At 38.1% G+C, this 26,861-nt stretch overlaps 1 protein-coding gene across 3 annotated transcripts in view; it reads left to right on the top strand.

The window, feature by feature from the left end:
• The window catches only part of LRRIQ1 (leucine rich repeats and IQ motif containing 1), a 3,765,329-nt gene that overhangs the window by 1,021,885 nt on the left and 2,716,583 nt on the right, over positions 1-26,861 (top strand). For all 3 annotated transcript variants that reach the window (XM_044088432.1, XM_044088431.1, XM_044088433.1), the window contains one exon: positions 15,041-15,234. In XM_044088432.1, coding sequence (XP_043944367.1) covers positions 15,041-15,234 — 194 coding nt within the window. The remainder of the gene's footprint in view (positions 1-15,040; positions 15,235-26,861) is intronic.

Below are 26,861 nucleotides of genomic sequence, written 5' to 3'. Positions count from 1 at the left end.
ATTGAAATGCTTCCAAGCTTGTTCTAGGAGCACTGAGCAGCATTGCCTTATTGATCAACCTTAGCCTACACAAAGTATAGGTCCCTCTTGTAGTCTTGAATCTATCAGCACAGTCCTGTCAAATTAACACATTCCCTTTTCTAATAAAACATACAGTAAAAGCCTGCTACCATAGATGGGCAGTTTCACATTGTCTCTGTGGCCAGCCTGATAGACATGGGCATCCTGAGGCAATGTAGCAATTGCCTCATGTATACTGACAACCACTTACTTCTGAAACAAACACTTTATCTGATAGATGTAGCTACACTATGAAATTGGAGGCAAGACTTTCACATAGGGACAAATTGAATGCCAAACAGGTTGTCAACACACACACAGTTCCCACACTAAAGAAGGACACGATACATAAACCCACATATGCGGAGGTACTCACTAGTAACTTACCGAAAGATCAGAGGCCTCCCAAATGGAAGCCACTTACACAAATAACAATGCAAAAAACAGCCACAACACATTATAACACACACACCAGTGTCTCAGCAAATAAGCCCATAAGGCAAAACACCACAAAACCTAATGTATTGGTCATAGGTGACTCCATTGTGAGACACATGGATGTTCCCCTTAACAGGCTTGATAAGGAGCAGGTTACGGTTAGTTGCCTGTCAGGTGCCAGGATTTATCAAGTCCACTCAAACACTCAAGTCACTCAACCACAAGTACCAGTATGACTTCGTCATAGTCCATGTGGGGGTGAATAACTTGAGAAATACCCCACTGGAGTATATGAAGGGAGACATGACTGAGCTCTCAGATTATGTGTGACAGACAGGTATAAGCCTGGCCTTAAGCAGCATTCTACATTCTCCAAGGATAATGCCACAATACAAACAAAAAATGATTGACTTTAACAGTTGGCTTAGCTTCTGGTGTTATTCCAAGGGGATCCAATATCTGTCAGTCTAGGAAGACATGGTCAGCAGGTCATGTTACTTTGCAATAGATGATCTACACCTGTCTCGTCTAGGCTTTTGGACAGTGGCAAAGGCATTAGCCACCCCCTACTGTGCATTTTTTAGGCAGTGTGAAAATAACCAACCTTTCAACATAACAGAATCCTCTCTGGATAAATTCATGGTACTGCTGCTTAATACTAGGAGTCTAAACAAAAAACTGCACTCCCTGGAAGCATTTCTCACTTTGGAAGATGGTGACATCTGTGAAGTGACTGAGACGTGGTTCAAAGGCATGGAAAGCACCCTGACCGTGCAGGGCTACAATGCTTTCCTTATGTTCAGGCCACACAATGAGTGTGAAAGAACCAAAGGATGAGGTGTATCCATCTTCATTAAGGATGAGTACACCTTGAGACTGGTCAAGCAGTGTGACATTCTTGAGCTACATCATGTTCAATTAACTATAAGAAAAGCCCCCTACCACATCATAGCTAGCTATAGGTCCCCCACACGAAACAGGAAAAGCATACTGCTTACCTGGACTTACTGGAGTCGGTTGCCATACAGCACAACACCTTAATCATGGGTAATTTTAATCATCCTACCATTGACTGGGAAACATACATGACCACAAACATGCTGGCTCAGAGGTGCTTGGGCTTTGTCACTGCAAATGCTCTGTAACAGCTAGTCAACATACCCACATGAGGCTCAAATGTCCTGGACATAGCACTCACTAACATGGAAGAGCATTGCATCCATAAACTCGAAAAAAGGAGCCAGCACCAAAGAGTGAGAAAATATATATATATATTAATATCTTAATATATAAACCATGAATCAAATTGGTTTCGGCCCCAAGGCCTTCATCAGTGATACACTTGTTACATTCAAAAGGAAACTTAAATAGTATCCTAAATACATTAATTAGGTAGATCAATCAACATTTAAAAACATAGCACAGTAAATGAAATCATATACAAAACTGTTACAAACCATCATTCAAAGATGGTCATTCAGGCCAGGGGAAAATAAACCCCCTAATTTATTTATCCAAGCCTTCTCCTTGTTGTTCAGTATACTGTGCCATCCCATTTTCCTGGATCTGTCCCCCCAAATTTTATCTATGACAGTAAAGTGAAATTTGGCAGTTTTATGTTTATGGACATGTCTGTAAAGAGCATTAGTCAAACGCTGATTTCAAATATCGCTGAAGTGTTCAGACATTCTTATCCTTAGTGGCCTGGACGTCTGTCCCACATAAAAGGCAGAACAGGAGCAGGTGGCCAATTAGAGCACGCAGTCTGTCCCACAAAACATTTAACTCGATAGACCTTACTAGTATTTCTACTAGAAAATTCCTTGATTTTAAACATATATGTACAGAATGAACAGTGCCCACATGGAAAGGACCCCATCAATTTATCCCCAGTTAATGTAGTTTGTTGGCCAATAGTAGACTTCTGGAATCCAGACTTGAAATGTCTAAGGTATGACCCCAGATTACGACCCCTATGATAGGAAAACAAACACTCCGGCGGTAGTATCCTGACTAGATCTTGATTAGCCAAGAGAATCTTCCAGTTATTTTGATAACATTTTCTGGTCGCATTAATGTTTCTTCCATATGCAATCACAAACCTGATTGTATCCTGTTCTGCACCTGATCTCACCCTGTATTCCAATAATTTAGCTTGGTCCTGATGCTGAGCCCAATTTCTGGCTGTCCTGATATACCCTGGCTTATATCCATGAATGTGAAACCTTTTTATGAGGTCCTGTTGATGATAGGCGTAGGTACCTTGATCCGAACAAATTCTCCTAACTCTCAAAAATTGAGATTTGGGTATGTTTCTGATAGTATGAAGGGGATATAAACTGATAGCCTCCAATAAACTATTATATTGGGGGTATTTATGAAACACTTGAGTGGACAAAGTATGATCAGAGTTATGTGTTATTCGAACATCCAAAAATTGGATCTCTTGATCATGCATGTTGAGTGTAAATTCCATCCCCCATTTGTTCTCATTTAGATATTGGACAAACTCTAGTAAATATGTGACATCACCCCGCCAACAATCATCAAGGTACCTACGCCAAATATCCATCTCCCCTAAATAAATGTTGTGCAATGCGTCATAAATAAGAAACTCCTCTAGGTACCCCATAAAAAGGTCCACATAAATGGGGGCAAAAGAAGCCCCCATTGCAGTTTCTTGTGTTTGCCAGAAACAGTCAGTTTGAAAATAGAGCACATTCTTGTTTAATATGTGTTCAGCCATAGAAATTAACAGGGTGTTGAAGCTGGGTGGATAGGTGTCCGCCTTATCAAGCCAGTATTTTAATGCCTCAAGTCCAGCCCAATGGGGGATATTTGTATAAAGAGCAGTGGAATCTAACGTGCACATCATCCAACCCGGCTCCAACTGTGAGTCAAACGGAATCTGGAGGAATTCAGTGGTGTCTTTCAGTCTAGCACAGACCATCTTTAATAGAGGCTGTAAATATTGTGTAAAATATACTGAAAGGAGTTCAGTCAATGAACCCGTACCAGATACTATAGGTCTGCCTAGTGGTTTCTCCAGACATTTATGGATTTTAGGTAGCAGATATAAAATCTGCCTCTGGGGATCATCCACCACCAATTGTTTCATTCCCTCAACAATAATACCCTCTTCAACAGCTAGTTCCAAAAATGAATCTATTTCTCTTTTGAACTGCATAGTAGGGTCAAGCGGCATAGACATATAGTATCTGGAATCATGTAACTGTCTATAAGCCTCATTTAAATAATATTGAAAGTCCATGACCACGACCGCTCCTCCTTTGACCACAGATGTAGACAATATTAGATTTATTTTTCAAATTTATCAAAGCTTTTTGTTCCTCTTCAGATAAGTTGCGACCTAACATACAGGAATAATTTAATTTGAAATGCAAATCTTTGAGACAAGATTCCTGAAACACAGACACAAATTTATCCATAGGGGGTTGAAAGTTGGATTTCTGAAAATCCTTACTTGTTCGACTGTTATCTTGTCCACCAAAAAATAGTTTTGAATGCAGCAAACGACAAAACAGAGTCTTCATTCACAAAAAACAGGGACATATGATAGTCCTTTGTTCAATAACTTTATTTCTACATCAGTCAAATTAGCAGAAGAAATGTTGTGCACATTAGAAAATTCAGTTACTGGGGTATGAAAACCTGTAACAATGTTTCCACATTTTTCACGCCTTCTGTGCTTTCTACCACCCCTATGTTGTTTATTCCTAAAGGGTCATCCAGACCTCTAGATTTCTTATATGCTGGGGACCCCCGAGTGAGTACTTGTTCTCTTTCAGTAGCAGATGAATCTTCCCCTGACGTACTGCTATAATCAGTCTTAGATCTCTTTAAGATTGATCTAGGTCTCTTCTTCCTAAGCTTACCCACCCCAAGCTACCCATCAAAAAAATTTACCGGGTATTTTTTCTTGGTGGAAAAGGTTTGCCCTTGTCATAATCTGTCAAATCTCTTAGAAATTTATATAATTTTTTGTCTTCAAAGTTTTTCCAAGGATAACAAATCCTGGGAAAGTTTGGTCAAACATAACTTAAACTGGCGTTGTCCATCAAAAACTTTCACTTCCTCACAAATTTGTTTAATCTCATTGATATTAGTAACAATAATACATTCATAATAGGAAGACAAAACATTCACAAAGGACATTGTAGCTTGTTGTTGCACAGATGCCATTGCCCACTCTTCCAACAACATGTCATCTGACACACTGACAAAGGATTGTGTACGAATTCTTAATCCCCTTGGTGTAATGTTTTTGGCTTAATATGCCCAAAACAATTTTAGATGCCAAACATTCGTCCTAAGTGAGGACATACTTTTGGTAAGCTTTCCAGACAAATCCCTACAGATATTATCTGGGTTTCTAACATTACTGTCAGTTCCTTCATTATGATCCACAAGCCCAAAAACTTGCACGTCATCCTTATCAGGTGAGAATCCCTGTAAGACTGACACCAAATCCATAATATAATAGAAGTAACAACTGTTCTGTGTGAAAAAGTGGGCAGAATATGCCTAACTCACTTATTGACCTTCACATGATATATGCAATCACAAAATATTCACAACAAAGTACACGTTGATACAGATTCAATTAAGTACACTAAGACTTAGAAATATGACCACCATCAGTATAATAACACAATGGTCATACAATCCCTCAATGTCATAAATGCTATGTTAGATTGACAATACTTGAAGTCACATCTGTAGACAAAGATGTTAGGCACAATACAGCTTGACCAAACAAAATACCTGTTTATGAAAGTAGATGAAAAATAAGAAAAAAAGTATAATTCAAAACAGCATATTCAAGTTTCCCCCATTCTTGCAAATAACACATACATAAATAACACTTTGTATTACTGTGTATTCTGTGTCAAAGGCCCTACATATACAAAAATTCAAGATTTGTTTAGGAACACAGTAACAGAGTGTACAAAAAGACCTAACTGTGGCAAAAGCCACCACATACAGTATTAATACAGTAGTTCCAAATTCCTGTACTATGTAATGAACATTCCCTTACATTCTATATAAGTAAATGGCTGAGCTTCAACAAAAACACAGAAAAACACAGACACAACCCACCAACCTATCCAATTAAATTTTGAATGGGATGCTCCAAAATTGTCCAAACTGGAAATTATTATTATAGCATGAGCAACAACCCATACATATAATATATGGCTGTTTGTAATAAAACAAAAAAGGCAAAAAATATTATTTGCACCAATAAAGCACAAATATATTTCCAGCCCTTAACAGTGGGTATCCTAAACATCCATAACATAGGGTGAACCCCAAATCTGTTAATAAAACACACTAATATCAAAAAATATATCTTGAATGATCAAAAAGGCCATTCAAAAAACTCTCTTCAGTATTTGTAATCAATACGCATATTCACATAACATGGCCAGAACCTCCAATGTTCCACCCCATATCTCAAACAACAGTCAATTAATACCTAAGAGCTCTTCCTTAAATCCAATTGTACCCATGTATATGCAACCTGAAAGTGTTGTAAAGTCATACCCCACAACACTATTCTATAACCTATTGTAAAAAACTATAGTGGTCCAAAAGATAGTATTGCATAATCATATTCATTAGGGATGAGCAATGTCCTTGGCACAAAGGATCTCAAACTGGTGTCTACATAAAATCCCAGCTAATTGCAATATTAAGTAACATCCAAAAAAGGTAGTCAATAATTCAATCTCACAATATTTCATCCCCCAAGAAGCTTCAGCATTGTACTAAATAGCCCTATTCCTGTTGTGTAACTCATGAGACACTTCCGCTATTAGTGTGTCCCCAAAATAATCACTACTTCTTTTTAATACCTCGCCCTCTAAAAAAGGCCCAAAGGAAATTCACAAATTCATAAATGTCTGGAGAAACCACCAGGCAGACCTATAGTATCTGGTAGGGGTTCATTGACTGAACCCCTTTCAGTATATCTTACACAATATTTACAGCCTCTGTTAAAGATGGTCCATGATAGACTGAAACACACCACTGAATTCTCACAGTTGGAGCCAGGTTGGAAGATGTGCACGTTAGATGTCACCGTTCTTTATACAAATATCCCCCATTAGGCTGGACTTGAGGCATTAAAATACTGGCTTGATAAGGCGGACATCTATCCACCCGGCTTCAACACCCTGTTAATTTGTATGGCTGAACACATATTAAACAAGAATGTGTTCTATTTTCAAACTGACTGTTTCTGGCAAACACAAGGAACTGCAATGGGGGCTTCTTTTGCCCCCATTTATGCAGACCTTTTTATGGGGTACCAAGAGGAGTTTCTTATTTATGACCCATTGCACATCATTTATTTAGGGGAGATGGATATTTGGTATAGGTACCTTGACAATTGTTGGCTGATGTGGCAAGGTGATGTCACATATTTACTAGAGTTGGCCAATATCTAAATGAGAACAAATGGGGGATGGAATTTACACTCAACGTGCATGATCAAGAGATCCAATTTTTGGATGCTTGAATAACACGTAACTCTGATCATACGTTGTCCACTCAAGTGTTTCGTAAGTACTCCCAATATAATAGTTTATTGGAGGCTACCAGTTAACATCCCCTTCATACTATCAGAAACATACCCAAATCTCAATTTGTGAGAGTTAGGAGAATTTGTTCGGATCAAAGTACCTATGCCTATCATCAACAGGACCTCATAAAAAGGTTTAGCAATCGTGGATATAAGCCAGGATATATCAGGACAGCCAGTAATTGGGCTCAGGATCAGGACCAAGCTAAATTACTGGACTACAGGGTGAGATCAGGTGCAGAACAGGATAGAATCAGGTTTGTGATTACATATGGAAGAAACATTACTGTGACCAGAAATGTTATCAAAAATAACTGGAACATTCTCTTGGCTAATCAAGATCTAGCCAGGATACTACCGCCGGAGTGTTTGTTTTCCTATCATAGGGGTCGTAATCTGGGGTCATACCTTAGTCATTTCAAATCTGGATTCCAGAAGTCTACTTTTGGCCAATAAACTACATTAACTGGGGATAAATTGATGGGGTCCTTCCCATGTGGGCACTGTTCATTCTGTACACATATGTTTAAAACCAAGGAATTTTCTAGTAGAAATACTAGTAAGGTCTATCAGGTTAAATGTTTTGGTAATTTTGGGATGGATTGGGTGGTCTATTTGGCCTCCTGTTCCTGTTCTGCCTTTTATGTGGGACAGACGTCCAGGCCACTAAGGATCAGAATGTCTGAACACTTCAGCGATATTAGAAATCAGCATTTGACTAATGCTCTTTACAGACATGCCCAAAAACATAAAACAGCCAAATTTCATTTTACTGTCATAGATAAAATTTGGGGGGACTGATCCAGGAAAATGGGATGGCACAGTATATTGAACAGCAAGGCTTGGATAAATAAATTAGGGGGTTTATTTTCCCCTGGCCTGAATGACCATCTTTGAATGATGGTTTGCAATAGTTATGTATATGATTTTATTTACTGTGCTATGTCTTTAAATGTTGATTGATCTGCCTAATTTATGTATTTAGGATACTATTTAAGTTTCCTTTTGAATGTAACAAGTGTATCACTGATGAAGGCCTTGGGGCTGAAACCGGTTTGATTCATGGTTTATATATTAAGATATTAATATATATATATTTTCTCACTCTTTGGTGCTGGCTTCTTTTTTTGAGTTTATGATTGCTTTTTGGGCCTTTGCACCAGCCTTACATGTGAGTACGTTGTGTGGTGGATAGAGCATTGCATCCCCCCCCCCCCATATGATTTATTTATTTATTTAACATTTGTTTACTGGGAAAGTCTGACTTGGAACGAAGCCAATTTTCAGTGGATGCCTGGGGAGAAATGCTCCAGAACGTATGTCTTTGTAGTGTGGGAGGAAACAGGAGCACCCGATGAAAACCCACATGAATACAGGGAGGACATGCAGAATCTGCACAGAAAGCACTCCAGCCGAGAATTGAACTGGAGAACCTCTTGCTGTGAGGCAGCAACGCTACCACTGCACTTCTGCGCTGTCCATGTCATTCCTGGTAAGATTGGGACATAAATCAGTCTCATTTGATGTAAGTATAAGACCAGATATTCCATTAAACTCAAAAATTCTTAAGAATGTTTCAAAGGCAAATTACCTCTTACTAAGTAATGGTATAATAAATTTCAAAGGCCCCTGAAATGCAGATAACAGACTCCTAAGCAGAGATGTATTTCAACACCCTGTATAACCACTTACGCAGTTGTTCTAGAATCAGCTGTACCTGACCAGATTAAAACCAGGTCTTGCTGAAAAAGTAAGCCACCCTGGTAGACTCCTATTTGCAACAAGAGGAAGAAACCAGTGTCCAAGAAGGAACTGGCTCAGCAGAGGAAGAAATCCCTCTCTAGCTTAAACAAACAAATAAGAGATCTTGTCAAGTCCTCCAAAGCTAATTATTAAGCCACATTTAACCTCCCTAGCTAAGGATAATCACAGGGCATTCTTTAACTATGTCCAAAATCTAAATGGGAATAACTGGATATGTGCTGAAGTGGTTGTGGTAGCATCACTCATACTCAATTGGAGGTAATAGCCAACCTACTAGCTGACAGACTTTGAGCAAACTTTACCCCACTGTCTCCTCCAGTCATCCCCTTAAGTACACCTGCCACCATTCCTCAGCCTGTTATCTCAAGAGAGCAGGTCATCTTGGCACTCTCCAAGGGCAAAAGCATGGCATCAGTGGGACCAGACATCATCCCAGGTTGCTTTTTAAACAACTTAAAACATGAGTTAGCAGACCCACTTGGATCCCTGTTTAACCACAGCCTGCGAACTAGCTATGTTCTGGCAGAATGGAGGACAGCAACTGTGATCCCTCTACACAAAGGGGGACCATCAACCAACTCTGGGAATTAGAGACCCATAAGCCTGACTAGCTTCATCTGCAAGGCCATGAAAAGAATCACTATGGACCTTATTAACAAGGACATAGGTAATCTACAAATTCTGGACCCAACCCAGTTCAGGTTTGTTAAAGATATAGACCATGCCTGCTAAACATGGTTGACTTCTTCGAGAAAGTCACCAAGGACGTGGACGAGGGAAAGACAGTGCATACCACCAATCTTGCTTTCCTGACAGGCAGACACGTGCTAATTGTTTTTTGATGACCAAGAAGAGACTAGTAATATCAGTCTGGAAGGTGTGAGTGGCTTGCCCCCACACTGGGGATGCAGGGGAGCCTACCTTCCCCCTGCAAAAAAAACCCCTTGTACAGTATTTCAGTAAGCCATAATAGAAGGATTTACTATATACTTTAAGATTATGCTTGGTTTTGCTGTATTGCTGCCTATCAAACAGTCTATCTGCATTGTTTGCTTTCTTTTTCCAAGTATCATGACAATCCCTTCAATAGTTTGTCCATGTATGCACAAGCATTTCACTGACATCAAAATTAATTATTTCCTCCAGCAATCACTTAAGTAGCTTGTTCATGTATGCACAAGCACTCAAATGACACTAAAATGAATCATTTACCACAAAGGTCCCATCAGTAGTTTGCCCATGTATGCACAAGCGCTAAATGAATCATTTCTCACAAAGATGCCTTCAGTAGTTTGTCCATGTATGCGCAAGCACCAAAATGAAACACTTCCCCCAACAACCCCTTCAGTAGTTTGTCCATGTATGCACAAGCACTCCAATTATACCAGAATGAAACAGTTCCCCCAAGAATACCTTCAGTAATTTTGAGCAAGCAAATGACACCAAATGAACTATTTTCCAGCACATATCCCTTCATCATTATGTCCAAGTATGCACAAGCACTCCAATGACACCAAAATGAAACATTTTCCCCAAAAACCCCTTCAATACTCTGTCCAAATAAGCACAAGCACCAAAATGAAACACCTCCCCCACCGTAGTCTGTCCAAGTATGCGCAAGCACCAAAACAAAACATTTTCCCCAATGATCCCTTTAGTAATCTGCCCAAGTAATCACAAGCATCAAAATTAAACATTTACCCAAACACCCCTGTCAGTAGTCTGTCCAACTATGCACAAGAGCCAAACTGAAACATTTTCCCCAGCAGCCCCCTCAGTAGTCTATCGAAGTATGCACAAGCACCAAACTGAAACATTTCCCTCCAACAACCCTTTCACTAATCTGTCAAAGTATGGACATGTATCAAAATAAAACATTTCCCCCAATGACCCCTTCAGTAGTCTGTCCAAGTATGCACAAGCACCAAAATGAAACATTTTCCCCAACGACCTCTTTAGTAATCTGTCCAAGTAATCACAAGCACCAAAATGAAACATTTCCCCCAACAACTCCTTCAACAGTCTGTCCATGCATGTAAAAATTAATTAGTAAATAACCCTACATACTTTAGAGATGTGTTGTTTTCTTCTACTCTAGTATCTCTCCCCACACACACAATGTGGCCACAGTGAGCGATTTCAATTGGAAAACACTACATCTCTCAGCTCACTGTGGGCACCAACGATACAGCCCAAGACACCACCTTAATAATATTGTGGCACTGCCTCCTGTACTTGCACAGCCAATCACAGATATTTTTTGGGGTGGTGCTGAGGCAAGATGATGTAAGCAAGTGTGGGAGGCATGTAGGAGCATCTCAGATGGCCATTTAGAATGCATGCATTGTTTCCCTTACATGGAAATAAAAAAAAGTATTTGATTAAAAATATATTTTTTTATTTCAGAAATTTGCACCCTGGAAAAGATGGCGCCTGGGGTGATTACCCAGTTCACCCCACCCTAGCTACCCTACTGCATCTGCTTTACCAATCTTCTAACATTTTGGGTGTTTCTGTAATCTGTTTCATTCATCTTTCTTAATATATTTATCCATCTCTACTAAATCAAGGGGGTCATCCCTTAAATCATTTTCTTCTGGATCAACATCTTCTTCTTTGTTCTCTGTGCCCTGTGAGTATTTTACAGAAAGTTCCATAACATCTTTCTGTGACATTTTATCTTCAGATGCACCCTGTTTTATCTGCTGCTCCTTCATATGGGAACCCTTTGGACCATCACGCTATAGCACTAACTGCTTCAGAGTTCCCTCTTCCCCTTGATGTGCAACTTCAACTGGACTTTTGTAATGGTCTCCTACAGAAGGCTCCAGAGCATCACCATGTGGCAGATCTTCATCAGATGCCTCCTGCTCCACCTGCTGCTCCTTAATCTGGAGACCCATTATTCCTTCATACTACGACATTGCCTGTGTTGGATGTTCCACGCTAAATCCTTCACTCCACAGATAAACCTGTAACTTCAAATTCTACTTGTTTAACTTCTACCTTACTAATCTTCCTTTGCATATTTCCTTTTTGTTTTATTAGTTTTTGTATTGAGAAATTTTCAATATCTCAGTAACTTTGCTTGTATTTCTCTTCAAATATCTCTGGAGATGTTTTTTTTTAATGATTAATTTGGCTTTCTGCTTTGCATAAATATTGTACCATACCAGAATGCTTTTTCTTTCCCATGGCCATGTTTTTTTATTATACCTGTCAAAAACCTCTGGGTTGTGCTCATTATATTTTTGCACTTCCTCTGCCACTTCTTTTTCCAGATGGCCTAAAATTTCTTTGTCTATGTAACGTGTTTTGTGGCTCTGTTTTATTAACGAATTCAAAATTTTATTTGAAGCTTTTGACAGTTTTTCATGTGCAAGTATTTTTCTTTCTTCTAATTTCCCAGTTAATCTTTCTGAATAACTTTTATGTGGAAATTCTGAGTTTCTTGTGTAATAGTAACCGTACATAATTTCCTTATCCTCATTAGTCCCCTTTGTAATCTTTATGGATCTTTTTTGACCTGACAGTTTTTGTGATTTTTGTGGACTATTACTTCCTTCTGCCACAGGGGGGCCATCCTCCCACTGAGCTTGTTGGAGGAGTGTTTCCATGTCTTGAGGATTTTACATTGCCATTTTTTCCAGTCCTGGCACCAGTGTTTACACCAGGATTTGGCACTTTTTACCCTGGGACTTGTGCCCCCAGCTGTCTTTATTTTTTTACCTGCCATTCTTCATAATATAACACAACTCATGCATCACAGAGATGTATAATGTTGGTAACAAGGATTGAGTATAGCTGTAGTGCATGCTGTTTAGTGCCATATGTCATGCATGTTGACTGCTGGGTAATGAGAGGTCTGTCTAATATCATTGTGCCACCTCACAATCTATATAGCAGTGCTGTCTTTGTGATTTTTTTATGAAAACAGGGTCTACCATGAGAAGGTGCTCACCAAGACATGAGGATGAATTCAGTTCCTGCATTAATAATCTCCTTTTCTTGCTGGTTTCATCATCTCACCATTTGGATCCTTTGTGGAGAGAGTGATGTTCACATGGGAGAGGACCATAGTCAAGGGACATCATTGTCTTAATGCTGACATTCCCAAAGAAGTAAACTGGTGAACTCTCAGAGCCTGTCCTCCCAATCCTTTCCTGGAGCTGCACACTCAAAGGCCATTTCTGCTGTGAATCTTCTGGCAGTGAGGTACTGCAGAGGCTGACATGTTCACTACTTGGGAAAATCCAGTAGTTCCCCTGTTTTGCTAAGGCAGAGATAGAGGCAGATGTGCTCTTCCCACCCATTGGAGATGTCTTTTATGCCCTCCCACTATTTCTGCTGCTTGCACTCATTGCAACATTCAAGGAAGAAAGACCCAAAACTCATTCTCGTCACCCTGTAATGGCTTAGTAGGGCATAATTCCAGGCACTCAGTGTTTTATTTATTTATTTTTCTGTTTTCTGTCTTTGTTTACTGGGAAAGTCCAACTGGACAAAGCCCATTTTTCAGTAGAGTCCCAGAGAGATCTCCAGCAGATACATTTAAGATATTTATGCAAAACACATTTTATATAAAACTACATTACAAAGATAGTTATATTGGTACAAACAGGTAACTATTCTGTAATGTCACTATACAAAAATAAGGGTCTATGTTGAGTCATCGAATAAGAAATACATCAAACCTCTGTTCAAGGAACGTAAAACATCAAACATTTAATTCAGCAAATGTTCAGTCATCGAATATTTTACCCATTGCAAACCTGTGTCAAATATTCGATCCGAGGTTCGATGTATTTCTTATTTGATGACTGAACATAGACCCCAAAAATAAAACTGATATTTCTTCTTTGGTAACTTTATACATGCTGCTAAATTCCAAGTACAAAACATTAAGTATGCAAACAGTTCATGTGTAATATATGCGGCAAACAGGCAATAGATATGATTTAAAAAACATAGGTAAAGAGGGTTGCAGTTCAGCAGCTGATAACATAAGATGCATGTATACAAGTACTGAGGAGTTTAGGATATAGTGAATATGCGACAGCAACAACCATCTTGTTGACAGTGCTAAGGGGTGCATGTAAGTTTTTTTTTTTTTTTTTTTTTTAATGAAGGTAGGAGTGTTAGAGGATCAGAGGAAAGCTTGTGAAGATTATTGAAAGGAATAAACATTCTGAACACTGAGGAAAATACATTTTAGAAGAACTAGAGTAAGATGTGGTAGAATTGCCAGTGTGCACCGAGACAAATGGCTAACTAGCTGGAATTCACATCTTCGGGTGGAAGATTGGTGGGATAGGATTGTTTAGGGAAGAGCCAGTATTCCTGAGCTTCTGCAGAGAGAGAATGATTTAATTAATGTTTAGAGTCTGGTCTCAGATTGTTTAGAAGCACCAGTCCCTTTTTTTCCAGCCTGTGAGGAAAAAGTCTCTTTGGCGGACAGATCCTCACAAGTTGTCATTTTGAATATACCTCTGTCCTCCAAGTCAACATTAGAACATCATGCCATTGTATAGTTTGTATTCTCCCCAGAAAATAAAACTTCACGTCAACTTTGAATGAAATAACAGCCCAGAATATAACCCAGTAGTTCCAGGTTCAGTTAATCTAGGCACTGGAGAAGCTGGTGAAACGGAGTAACCTACAAGGATAATGATAATGAAACAGCCATTGTTGAGTCTCCCGTCCAAGCGAAAGGAAGATGGAAGAGGTACTGTATATCATGGTAATTTTCTATTTTATTGCCTTCTGTTAAGACTGGTAGAAAAAGCATGAGCATCAGCTTTTAAGGAGTGAGGGTTGCTGTGTGAAGAAGAGAACCAAGTATATAGTGTGCATGACCCTCTTTGTGCCATTTCCCACAGTTCTGTGGATTCAGAGCTGGCTCATGTAGAAGAATGGATAGACACATATGTAAATGATACTGTGGTATCTGAAGCTGACAGTGGACCTTCACTTTCCTATCACCCCCATCAGAAATTGCAGATAAGTCAATAGGGGAAGTGGATGGGCTTGTTGGGGTAAAAACTTTCTCAGTGTTCTGCTGTTATGGTAAGCGTACTGACATTGCTGTCCCTTCTTTTAGAATGGCACTATCTTAGGAATGTTTGTTTTGTTGTTATATTTAACACATTCTTAATTTACTTAACATTGTAGGTAATACAGAATCTCTGAAAATTCTTCAGCACATGGCTGTGAGTCACAACCAGTTAATAAGTACCAAAGGCCTAAACAAAACACCAACACTTCTTTATTTGGACTGCTCCTTTAACCACCTCACAAGTGTTGATGGGATTGAACATTGTGGGCTACTCCAGATCCTAAAAGTGGAGGGAAACAACCTGACTGAGGTAAAATATGATTCTGGGAAGTTTTTTATTCACATTCCTAGCATAGGGTTATTCTTTAGGATAATTATGATTGTCTATTTCATCCAGCTTTAGGGTACAATTTAAATATTGTTATGTCAAGAAAGTCTGGAATTTGTTAAGAATGCTAAACCATGCTATGATTTCACTGTATATAAAAATCTTAACTCTGGTAGTGTAATTGCTGCTTCTCAATTGACTCACCTGATGGTGTTCTAAACCATTTCTTTTGTCTTTATCATGTACACAGGAATAGCCAACAGGAATGGCAGGTTAATTTATAACATTCTGTGCGGTAAGCAGAACCCTATGTGCATACACAAAATAGTTGTTCTCAAGCTTTATTTAAAAATAAAGCACAACCCCTATAATCTTTAACAAAAATGGTACTTGCGTATTCTCGCAACCAGATTTTTGCGGCAATGCTGGTTGCTACTGTTTAGGTCAAGTAGTAGCAGTACAGTGTTATGAAGGTTAGACACATGTCTTCTGTAATGTTTTAGTAGTTTTACGAAGGTTTATCATTGAAACGGCTGAAAAAACTGAAGTGGGAAAAGTAAGGTTTGAAAAATAGTTTTCCCCTTTACTGCCAGCATCTTGTGCCAGTTTAAGCAAGTCCCATTCCACTCTCAAGGCGTTCCTTTGACATGCTGCTGGTCGGTGAAGGAAAGAAATCTGTTTTCAAAACCTTTATTATTCTTTTCACAGCCGATTCAATGGTAAACCTACCCTAAGACTACAAAAACGCTACAGAAAAATAATAGTAAGCACCTAATCAGCTGTTTAAACTCTGCTTGTGCGCAATATCATCTGCTTAACCACACTGCTTTTAGAACCAACAGACATACACACATAATCACTGCGATCACATAAATCAAGGCTTAATGTGTTTAAAGGACGCTTCCCACAAATCATAAAAATTATAAGTCCTAACATTTTTTAAAACCACCACCGATATCCCGGCAGACTTTCTGACAGTGTACCCTTACATATTACACTTCAGTGATGCCGTTTTAGTACACATCAACAAAGTTAAAAGATGACGCAAAATCTGGTTGCAATAATACGTAAGTACCCAAAAAATAGTGTCCTCACATTTTATAGTGTAAATTAGGTCATGGGCCTAGGGGGTTTTGATAGACATTGATTTAAGGTTTGATGAATATGTTAAAGCTTTTATTGTGAAAGTGTTATTATTTGATTTTCAATATTTTATGATGTTTTTTTAGCAGGCAGGGTAAGATATTGATTACCTTATTCAAGGATTTTGTAACACCCATTTTGGACTATTGTGGTTCATTTAGTATGTTTAATTTCTAATAGATTATAAAATTGAGGCTTATCCAATGCACTTTTACCAGGCAGATCACTGGAATGAGGCATTTTGCTTATAGGGATAGACTTAAGCGGCTTTTATTGTTCTTGATTGGCTGTAGATCACTGCATGGTAATGTTTGATTGATTTACAGATATTTGAGAAATGAAGAAATTGCAACTACCACAGGAATAAATTTGTTGCGGTCTAACTTTGGAATAAGAAATCAAAACTTTTGTGTCCATGCACCCTGTTTTAGGCTGCTGCTTTAGACTCTTTTTCATGTCAGTGTTGTAAAGCTCTAGAATATGTTACCATTTGTTATCAGAAGTGTGGATAATATGGAGAATTTTAAGAAACTCTGATGATTCATGTATGGGCCTTTGGGTTTCAAACCTGGTTTATACTTTGGCAAATTTTAAATGGAGACAAGTGGGCCCTAAGTTTTCTATTTTTTAACACTGAACATTTAAAAAATGCCAAAACTGTTATTTTGATGTCCTCTTTTGATTTAACTGCCTATGAGGTGATTCTAAAACCTACTGGACCATGCCACTGTCTCAGTGTATATAAAAAACGTAAAGGACAACAATAGGATTATATTATCAAATGCTCAACTCCCCTGTCTTTTTTCTCAATATTTACTGTCCCTGCTATGAATAAACAATACAGTATTTAAAATATTTTACATTGACTGTTTTTGTCCATTAGAACAGTACCTTACTGTACCGTGGTGGTTTCACTTTCAAAAAACTTTTGTTCCACCCTGCAAAAGCTTGCTGCAGTCTTCAATTCACTGATGTCATCAAGGCCACTGCATACAGGTAGTTTTCTGGCCATCTCCCTCCCCAAACTGGCATCACTGCTACTGTCCTAAAAACCCAATCGTGCTGTGATGTCAGAACTCCCTGGTCCTTCACCTACCCATACAGAAAGTAAAGACTAGAACAAGGAAACAGAATATGAGTCAAGTCTCCTGCTGTGAGCTGTCAGTCACAGCAGGTAACAGCTCAAATTACCCTTAGAACTTTGACAGTTAGGGGAGTTAGATATGAGTCAAAGTAATACATTTCAGGGTTCACAATAGACTGCAGTTTAGCCATTCTAAAAAGAAGCAGCATTAAAAAGCACTTTGAAAGTTTGTTCTGTGGCATTTGCACTGTTTGTGTTTTAAGTAGTCATTGAATGACATGAAATGTTACTTAAAATTAACTGACTGAAAGACAGCAGTGTATGCATGTAAAATGAATGCAGTGACAGGAGCTTTAGGAAGAAAGAGGCCTGTGTGATGTATTTTTTATAGACAAGCACTGCATTGTGGGATACCTAAATGCAGACTAAACAATTAGAATTACTTCAAGATGCCAGACCCCATGTGGTCAGTCTAAGAAATTATGTATAACATTTTTTAAAAATCTGTAAATAGTCCCAGAGTGGTGTTAAAATGTCGGAAACACCAAACCGTGATGAAATAAACATGTTTTTTTTGGTCTGTGGGTGTGGTTCTCCTTTAACAAAAGATGCTTCCTGACTGGCTCACCCAAATGGCTTCCTTAACAATTGCCAGTCACTCTAACCATATCTACAAGAATAGACAACAGAAAGAGTAGGTTGATTTATCGCATACCTCTCAACTGTGCAGATTTTCGCAGAATGTCCAGATTTTTACCTCATATTTTGGGTCCATTTCTCATAAAGCTGTGGTTTTCTGGCAAATCATTGAGGGTTGAAGTCAGAAAATAATGACAGACATTTGAGTTTCAGACTTCATGCCCTTCAGAAAATTCATGCTAATAAGAAACCTATTGTTCTATAAATTTTTCTAAGTTTGCAAGAGCAATATTTAAAAAGTGTCCCTCTTTTTGGTGCTTTGCCACCCCCTCCCATTATTGATGTCTTTGTCCAGATTTCTGTCTTTAAGAGGCTGAGAGCTATGGATTTATGGCATTTCCCCAGTAAGCACAAGTTCCGTAATCTTAACAAAAATACTGTCCTCAAGTTTTAATTTGAAAATGACACAAATAAAACTTGTCTTGTTGTGTTGTATTATCTGTTTGTGAGGTATTAATTTAGGGGAAGAATTAGTGGAAGATGCTAGGAGCACATGTGAAGGAAGCTTTTAATTTAATAAATGGTAGGAATACCAACAGGCAGATGTTCTTCGTGTTTCACTGTTGCAGTCATCACACTTGGGTTATCCTGCCAGGGGTAGCCCTCAGTCACCCGAAATACCAGAGGCTTAGTATTTCTGCGCCGGTTGCTGTCACTTCAAGACTGACGTCAGGTCATCAGAGGTATAAAAACAGGGAGCAGACGCCATTACATCTGTTTTTCTTGCCGAGGAGCCCGAAGCAGAAGCAGTCCACACAAGTGCCTGTCGGCTGCCACCTGAGTTTTCGTTCCGATATTGAATCATCCTGAAGTCTTCAAAAGCTAAGTACCCCATTGGGGATCCTTTTTATCTTGCTCTAACTGATGTCAGAAAAAGTTAACAATTGTCTCGCCTGTGGAAAGCAAATACCACACCGAGATTTCCATTCTTACTGCGTCACCTGTTTAGGTCCAGACCAAGATGTAGCTCACTGTCGGTTTTGTGCCTTGTTCAACTCCCGGACTATTCATCGTCGGGCCCTTATTGTAGCTAAATACTTTTGTTCTTGTTCTCCATATCCCAAAATGGCTTTGGTAAGCCATCCAACTACCGATCTTCTGAAAAAATGTAAGGATAAAGACAGAGACAGACCGCACAGGTCCAAAACTGCCAACGACTCTTCCGTTAAGCTGGTCACCAGTTTGCTGGTACTCAGTGAGGCGCTTTTGCAGCCCCTGATGCCCGCTTTAATGGATTCGCAGGCCGCTACCGAGACCCGTTCAGAGTCCGGTATGTCACGAGACTCTTCTTTCACTATGGAACCTGCGGATGTCTCTACCTTGGATGGGTCCAGAGCCGCTGTGCAGGCACCAGCTTCTGAGGAAGTTCTTTGCTCTACCGATATTCGACTTAAACCGACAACTTCTTTCACATTTCATTTCTTTCTAAAACTACAGAGTTTCTAAGACCTAGAGTACAAACTACGCCTAAAAAAACAACGACCCAAACTTAAACGACCATTTCCTTGCCACAGTCTCAGATGCTTAAAATGGTAGAAGACCTGATCATGCTGATTAGGGGAAGCCAGCCTTCCCCTGCTAAAAGAAAAAGAGACTTGTCCCCAGCAGCTTTATCTGACCAGGAGTCCGATGACTCTGAGATTTCTGAATATGAAAACATGCCTTTATATGCCTATGAGGATTCAGATGCAGATGAATCCATTCCTTCTGCCTCCCCTCCAGAGGACTTTTGTTTTGGTGAAACCTTACATACTTTGAGAGAGCATTTCCATTGGGAATGCCAGGATTATCCTCAGTCCAAAAAGAGACTGAGGGAATTTTTAGATTTACCACAGCACAGACCCTTAGCTATCCCTCCTGTTCTGGATGTTGTGGGTGATGTCTTTATGGAATCCAGCCTAACTCCTGATACTTTAGCCCCTGCTCCAAGGAAACCAGATAGGTCTCAGGAACACCAAACAAGTACCTCCACGATATAATAAAAAACATACAGTTTATTCCAGAAGAAACAAGCGCTTTCGCATTCACACAAGAATGCTTCTTCAGGTTACAATTTATGTGGAAAAATACAGCCATTTTTATATAGCAATTCTAATTTCATAATCAAGTCATAAAGTGACTTAATTTCCCGCTCTTTCCAAACAATTAAACAATTAATATATGTGCATTAGTTGTTTCTTAAAGACATAGTCACTCTTCCAAGATATATACAATCAAAAAATTAAAAAATTATTATAACCCAATACTAAACTCACTATATTAAATATGAGTATCTAACAAAAAACATATCTAATAAAATTATATGCATATTTGATATTAATTAAGCATGATGTTACTTTATAAAGACCTATGAACATATAGAAATACTAACATAGTCTCATTAATACTTCATATATTCAAAAACTTTTAATTAAAAAGAGAAGGAAACTTTCATGAGAAAATTTTTTCTAAACCTGATTGTCTCTGTTTCACTATTCAAAATAAATGAATAAAATATTATGGTAACTACTTATATAGGCCAAATAATAACATATGGTTCTAGCCTTTATCATAATAGTAACATCCTGTTTATTAATTTAAAATGAAAGGATATACCAATTAATATATATGTAATATAAGATATGATGTTTTTGTGAAGAACATATATATATATATATATATATATATATACATAGTGTTACCAATCATATTTATAATATATAAATAAATATATAGGCAATAAGTATAGGCAAAAATTAGATTAAGATATATACATCTAGCACTTTATATTCAAAAGTATTCTTCAAAAACACTTTTTATTATAAAATAATTAACTAATCTTGAAGCTACTATCGTGAGGCCAAAACAGGTTTAATACTAACTGAACTATTAAGTCCTGGTGTTATATGGGCCTTTAATCTTAAGATCCATTGAAGTTCTACGTTCTCGAGGTGTAACTTATTGTCACCTCTTTTCTTATTTCGTTTGACTACTTCTATCACTCGAAACTTAAAACTGTGATCATGACATAAACTAATATGTTTAGCTAAGGCATTAGTTAAAATTTGTTTCCTTATTTCATAAATATGATTATAAATGCAATCTCTTAATCTTAAAGTCAAGCCTACATAATAGGCATTGCATTTTTGACATGTAGCCAGATAAATCACATTAACAGTATCACATGTAGCATTTATTTTAATATGATAGTGATAATTCAAGTCAGGTACTTCAAAGTCTGTGTCTTTAGTAATATAAATATACATATTACATTTATTACAAGGCTTAGTCCCTACTTGTAAACTCTTACCACTATCAAAACCTGGAGCTAATCTTTCCCTACAGATAAGTCTTTTCAAATTTTTGCTATTTCTATAGCAGAACATAGGGGTATTACCTATCAATGCCTTAATATCAGGATTTATAGTTAAAATATTCCAGTTCTTCTTTATCATACCTGTAATATTATAATTATCATTGGTAAATATGGTTGTAAATGGAACTTTAGATCTATTTACCTTAAAGCTAACTTTATGTCTTATACTAGGGGTCTTGATGTTCCCTTGTCTATTAGGAGATTGTTTGTCTATATTAGATCTGATGGTACTAACCTTTGTAATGAATTCCTTATTAATGGTCTCTATCAAATTGGGAGGATAACCTCTTGCTAAAAATAAATCACTCATAACGCCAAGTTGTCTATTTCTTTCTGTTTCATTACTACATATTCTAGAAATTCTGGTATATTGATTTTTAACAATATTATGGAAGATATGTCTTGGATGCATACTACTATATTGTAAAATAGCATTTTTCCAACATTCCTTCCTATAAACATTGGTATTTAGCCCAGTCTCATCATTAATAGAAATTGTAACATCAAGAAAGTTAACATATTCATATGAGAAATCAAGTGTAAACTCAAGAAAATTCGTAGTAGATTCAAAGTGATTTAAAAGTTCTTTCAAAGAAGAGACATCATCTTTCCATAAAATAAGGGTATCATCTACAAAGCGTCTATACAGAATAATATTGTCCATTTGTGGACTATTAAAGATATGTTGACATTCCCAATAATAGAGAACTAAATTTGCATAAGAGTTAGCACAGGGGGTTCCCATCGCAACCCCCCATACCTGTTTATATATTTTTTCTCTAAAGGAGAAAACATTGTTACTCAGTACTAAATCTAATAGAGCACAGATGAGAAGTTGTGTATCTTTATCTAACATACTATGTCTGCACATAACTTGTCTCACTGCCTCTATCCCATAATCATTTGGTATAGTAGTGAATAAATTTTTTACATCCATAGTGGCCAGAATTAATGGAGTCACTATTTTATTCACTGGTACTATTTCTTGGAGATCACATAGTAACTGTTGTGTATCTCTCAAAATTGTTGGTATTTTCCTTACTATTGAACCCAATCTAGACTCTAGATATATCGAGATGTTCTCTGTTAGCCATTTATTACCAGCCACTATGGGACATATTGGGGGTGGAAACTTCCCCTTATGCATTTTTGGTAAACCTTTAATAAAAGGAACCAAAGGTTTTTCTATCAAACAATATTCATAAAGCTGTTTACTCAATTGTTTACACATTAATAGATCATACAGATTGTCATGGACAGTATATATTAATCTATCTAGCTCAGCATCCGTTATAAGAGCATATTCCTTTGTATTTTCCAACATATTAAACATCAAGTGATTATAAAACATAGTATCCATTACAACAAGACCACCTCCCTTATCTGCTGGTCTCACTACCAAGCTCTCATCATTAGAAAGATGTATTAGAGCTTGTTGTTCATCCTTATTCAAATTATAATATATAGAGCTTCATTTATTTTCTTTAGTAGATTTTGAAAAATACTGATAAAAATCATGTTCGCATACTTGAATAAAACAACTAACATTTGGTAACATATCAGGAACAAAAACACTCTTTTTCTTACACATAACTGTACTGTTTAGATCAGTGACACTAGAATCATTATCAAATAAAAGTTTCAATGATACATTACGAGCAAATGTTCGTATATCAATTAATAACTCTGCTAGCCTGCTTTCTTGTGAGGGAACAAACGAAAGGCCTTTATTTAGGAGGCTCTTTTCATGGACAGTTAGTATATGGCTTGATAAATTGAAAACTAAATCAACTAATTCTTCTGTCGTCGTGTTACCTCCATGTTTTCTTCCGATAATTTCCTCTTCCTTCGCCCCCTGCTGCTGGATCTGGCTCTTTTGTTCATCCGGTATTGTACTGGAAAGGGTAAAAAAGCATGATTAGCACCTTGTGTATAATCTTTAGGTCTCGCGCCATTAATACGCTATGAGCGTTTAAGTTCTTCCTGGTTTGGTGGTGGAGTATTATTGGGTGTTTCTTGTTCACATCGCTGTTGTTCTGAGTGTATAGTACCTATTGCGGTCATCACATTGCCCGTTGAAGAAATATTTAAGGTGGAAACATCATCGGACTCTGGTGATATGGTCGTTGGTACAGACCGTAAAGTGCTACGAGCACCCATGGAATTCATTCCAGTATTTTGTGTATTATATCTTGGCCAAACAAATATCTGGCCTGTACAAAAATCATTATAATCTCTTAGCAACTTTCTATGCTTGGTTTGTTGAAGCCTCTCGCTGAATGCCATAACTTGTAAGTACATAGCATCTACTTTTTTAACATGAAATTCCCCCTTAAAGTTTTGACTCATACTATCATGCTGACTTTCAATTTTCATAGTCAGGTCCCGTTCTATTGGGGTGAAATAGTCAATCAGGAGAGCAATATATTGTTTACTGAAGCTGATGTTGAGCTCCTGCCATTTCTTCAATAGTGCAGGATGCGTGTCTCCATAGGTAGGCATACACAATATGCGCATGCCTCTAGGAATAACATTAAAATGGAGACATGCTTCAAGGTGGCGTCTTTGCCAACTTAGTCTATGCAACTGATACAAATTATTCTCAAGTTCTCTGAGGCTGGTAAAAAATTCCTTATGATCTATGACAGTACCTGTATTTACAGTTGCTGGTAAATGTCGATGAAGATCAAGGCTTAATAACGGATTTGTATCTTGGTGAATGGCTTCTCTCCATTTATTCACCACAGTCACTGGGATAGGATTATAGTCCAATTCCACTTGGATATCCTCCATCGTGTGATGGTAATACAAACTTAATAAAATGAAAAGTATCAGCAGCAAAAAGATGATTACCATCCAAGGAACTTGATTGCAAGTAAAGGTAAAGAACTCAGGAACACCAAACAAGTACCTCCACGATATAATAAAAAACATAGTTTATTCCAGAAAAAACAACCGCTTTCGCATACACACAAGTATGCTTCTTCAGGTTACAATTTATGTGGAAAAATACAGCCATTTTTCTATAGCAATTCTAATTTCATAATCAAGTCATTAAGTGACTTAATTTCCCACTCTTTCCAAACAATTAAACAATTAATATACGTGCATTAGTTGTTTCTTAAAGACATAGTCACACTTCCAAGATATATACAATCAAAAAATTAAAAAATTATTATAACCCAATACTAAACTCACTATATTAAATATGAGTATCTAACAAAAAACATATCTAATAAAATTATATGCATATTTGATATTAATTAAGCATGATGTTACTTTATAAAGACCTATGAACATATAGAAATACTAACATAGTCTCATTAATACTTCATCTATTCAAAAACTTTTAATTAAAAAGAGAAGTAAACTTTCATGAGAAAATTTTTTCTAAAACTGATTGTCTCTGTTTCACTATTCAAAGTAAAGATACCAGAAAGAAACCAGATAGGTACTACAGAGTCCCTGACTCTCACAAATTTCTCTTCAAAAATCCTACTGCTGACCCAGAGGTCATCTCCCAAGGACCTAAAGGAATAAAAGCAACTACAGCTAAGAATCCCACCCCCTCGGACAGGGATTCCCAAGCTTTAGACAGATGGGGTAAAAAGTATACCTCTGCAACTCTCGCCATTAGAGCATTAAAATTTCAGTTCCACATGCTAAAATACCAGCAACTTATTATGAACTTATTAAGCAAAAATTATCTACCTTTCCTGACTGTGCAGAAAATAATTACAGGAGCTCTTATGCATTCTGCAAGCCAAATCAGGAAGCATACCCTGCAATGTGCGTTTGACGCCCTAGAAGCATCTTGCAGGGCAGCAGTCACAGGTTCTGTACTTAGAAGGCATGCCTGGCTTAAGGTGCAGACCTTGCCAGACCATGTCAAATCAAAATTATTGGACACTGCTTTGCACAAGGACAATCTGGCACTAAAGCAGAAGAGGTTTTAAAAAAGATGGAAGAAAAAGCTGTCTATAATGACAGTCAATGATGCAGCTTCCAAGATTCAGTAGGCATTGCCCTCAAAACATTGGTCCTTTCCAGCCCCCTCAAGGCCAACTCAAACTAGACACAGGGGAAACAGAACCCCCAAATTGCAGTCTCAGGGTATGCAGAGATCTAAACAATGGAGTACCTCCACTTCTAAAGCAGGGAGTGCTAAGCCACCACCTTACAGAAATAATTCACAATGACTTCTCAACTCCACTACTCACCTCTGCCCAATTGCTCGTGCCCTTAGAGGAAAACTTGCCCACCATGCACAAAACTGGACCTCTATCACCAACGATCCGTGGGTCCTCAACATAGTATCTCAGGGGTACACATTTTATTTCCACGCGCTGCCAACCCCAAAAGGGTTCCCAGACTTTCCTCCAAACCAGTGGGCAAAAGCACAAAACCAAGTTCAGTCCCTGCTCTCCATAAGGGTAATTCAGCCTGTTCCTGCAGAACAGATAGGCCAAGGTTTTTATTCCAGACTTTTCTTGGTACCCAGAAAAGAGGGCACATGGTGCCCAATCTTAGATCTATTCATTCTAAATATCTTCCTGTTGGTACCAAAATTCAAAATGTTCACCCTACAGCAGCTTCTCCCTATGCTGTCCAAAGATGCCTAGTTAGCCACCCAAGACCTAAAGGAGGCCTATCTGCACATCCCAATCAGGGACTCCTGCAGGAAATATCTACATTTCAGGGCAGGATCTATGCATTATCAGTTCTCTGCACTTCTTTTTGGCTTATCCACTGCTCCCAGAGTTTTCACAAAATGCCTGGCTCCACCCATTGCCTACTGCAGACAGAGAAATATTCAAATTTACCCTTACGTGGGCAATTGCCTGATTCAGGTGGACAGTCAGGGAAAGCTGTTGCAGCACCTGACATTTGTACAGGAACTTCTAACCTCCCTGGGGCACACTATCAATGAAAAGAAATCCATACTAGTCCCCAGTCAAAAAATTGTGTTCCTTAGAGCAAGCTTGGACACAGCAACCGAGATGGCATTTCCTACTCCAGAAAAACAAACCTGTCTGACAGGTTACTTCACTCAAATGGCCACCAGAACCCAGCTATCCACAAGGAAAATCCTGCAGACTGTAGGGTTCATGGCATCCTGCATTCTACTAATTCCATATGCCAGACTGCATAGGAGGAAACTTCAGTGGTACTTAAAAAGTCTTTGGTGCCAACATTCTCAGGACCTGGAAACTGTCATTCCTATAATACCTTGTCTAAGGAAAGAGTTCCTTTGGTGGGCAGCAGCATGCAACCACAACAAGGGGCTTCCCTTAACACAACCCCATGCCGCCCAGACCCTAACCACAG

Source organism: Protopterus annectens, chromosome 11.part0 (genome assembly GCF_019279795.1).
Source record: "Protopterus annectens isolate FY-2018-M chromosome 11.part0, PAN1.0, whole genome shotgun sequence".
Lineage (NCBI taxonomy): Eukaryota > Metazoa > Chordata > Ceratodontiformes > Protopteridae > Protopterus > Protopterus annectens.
This window is presented reverse-complemented; position numbering and strand designations above follow the sequence as displayed.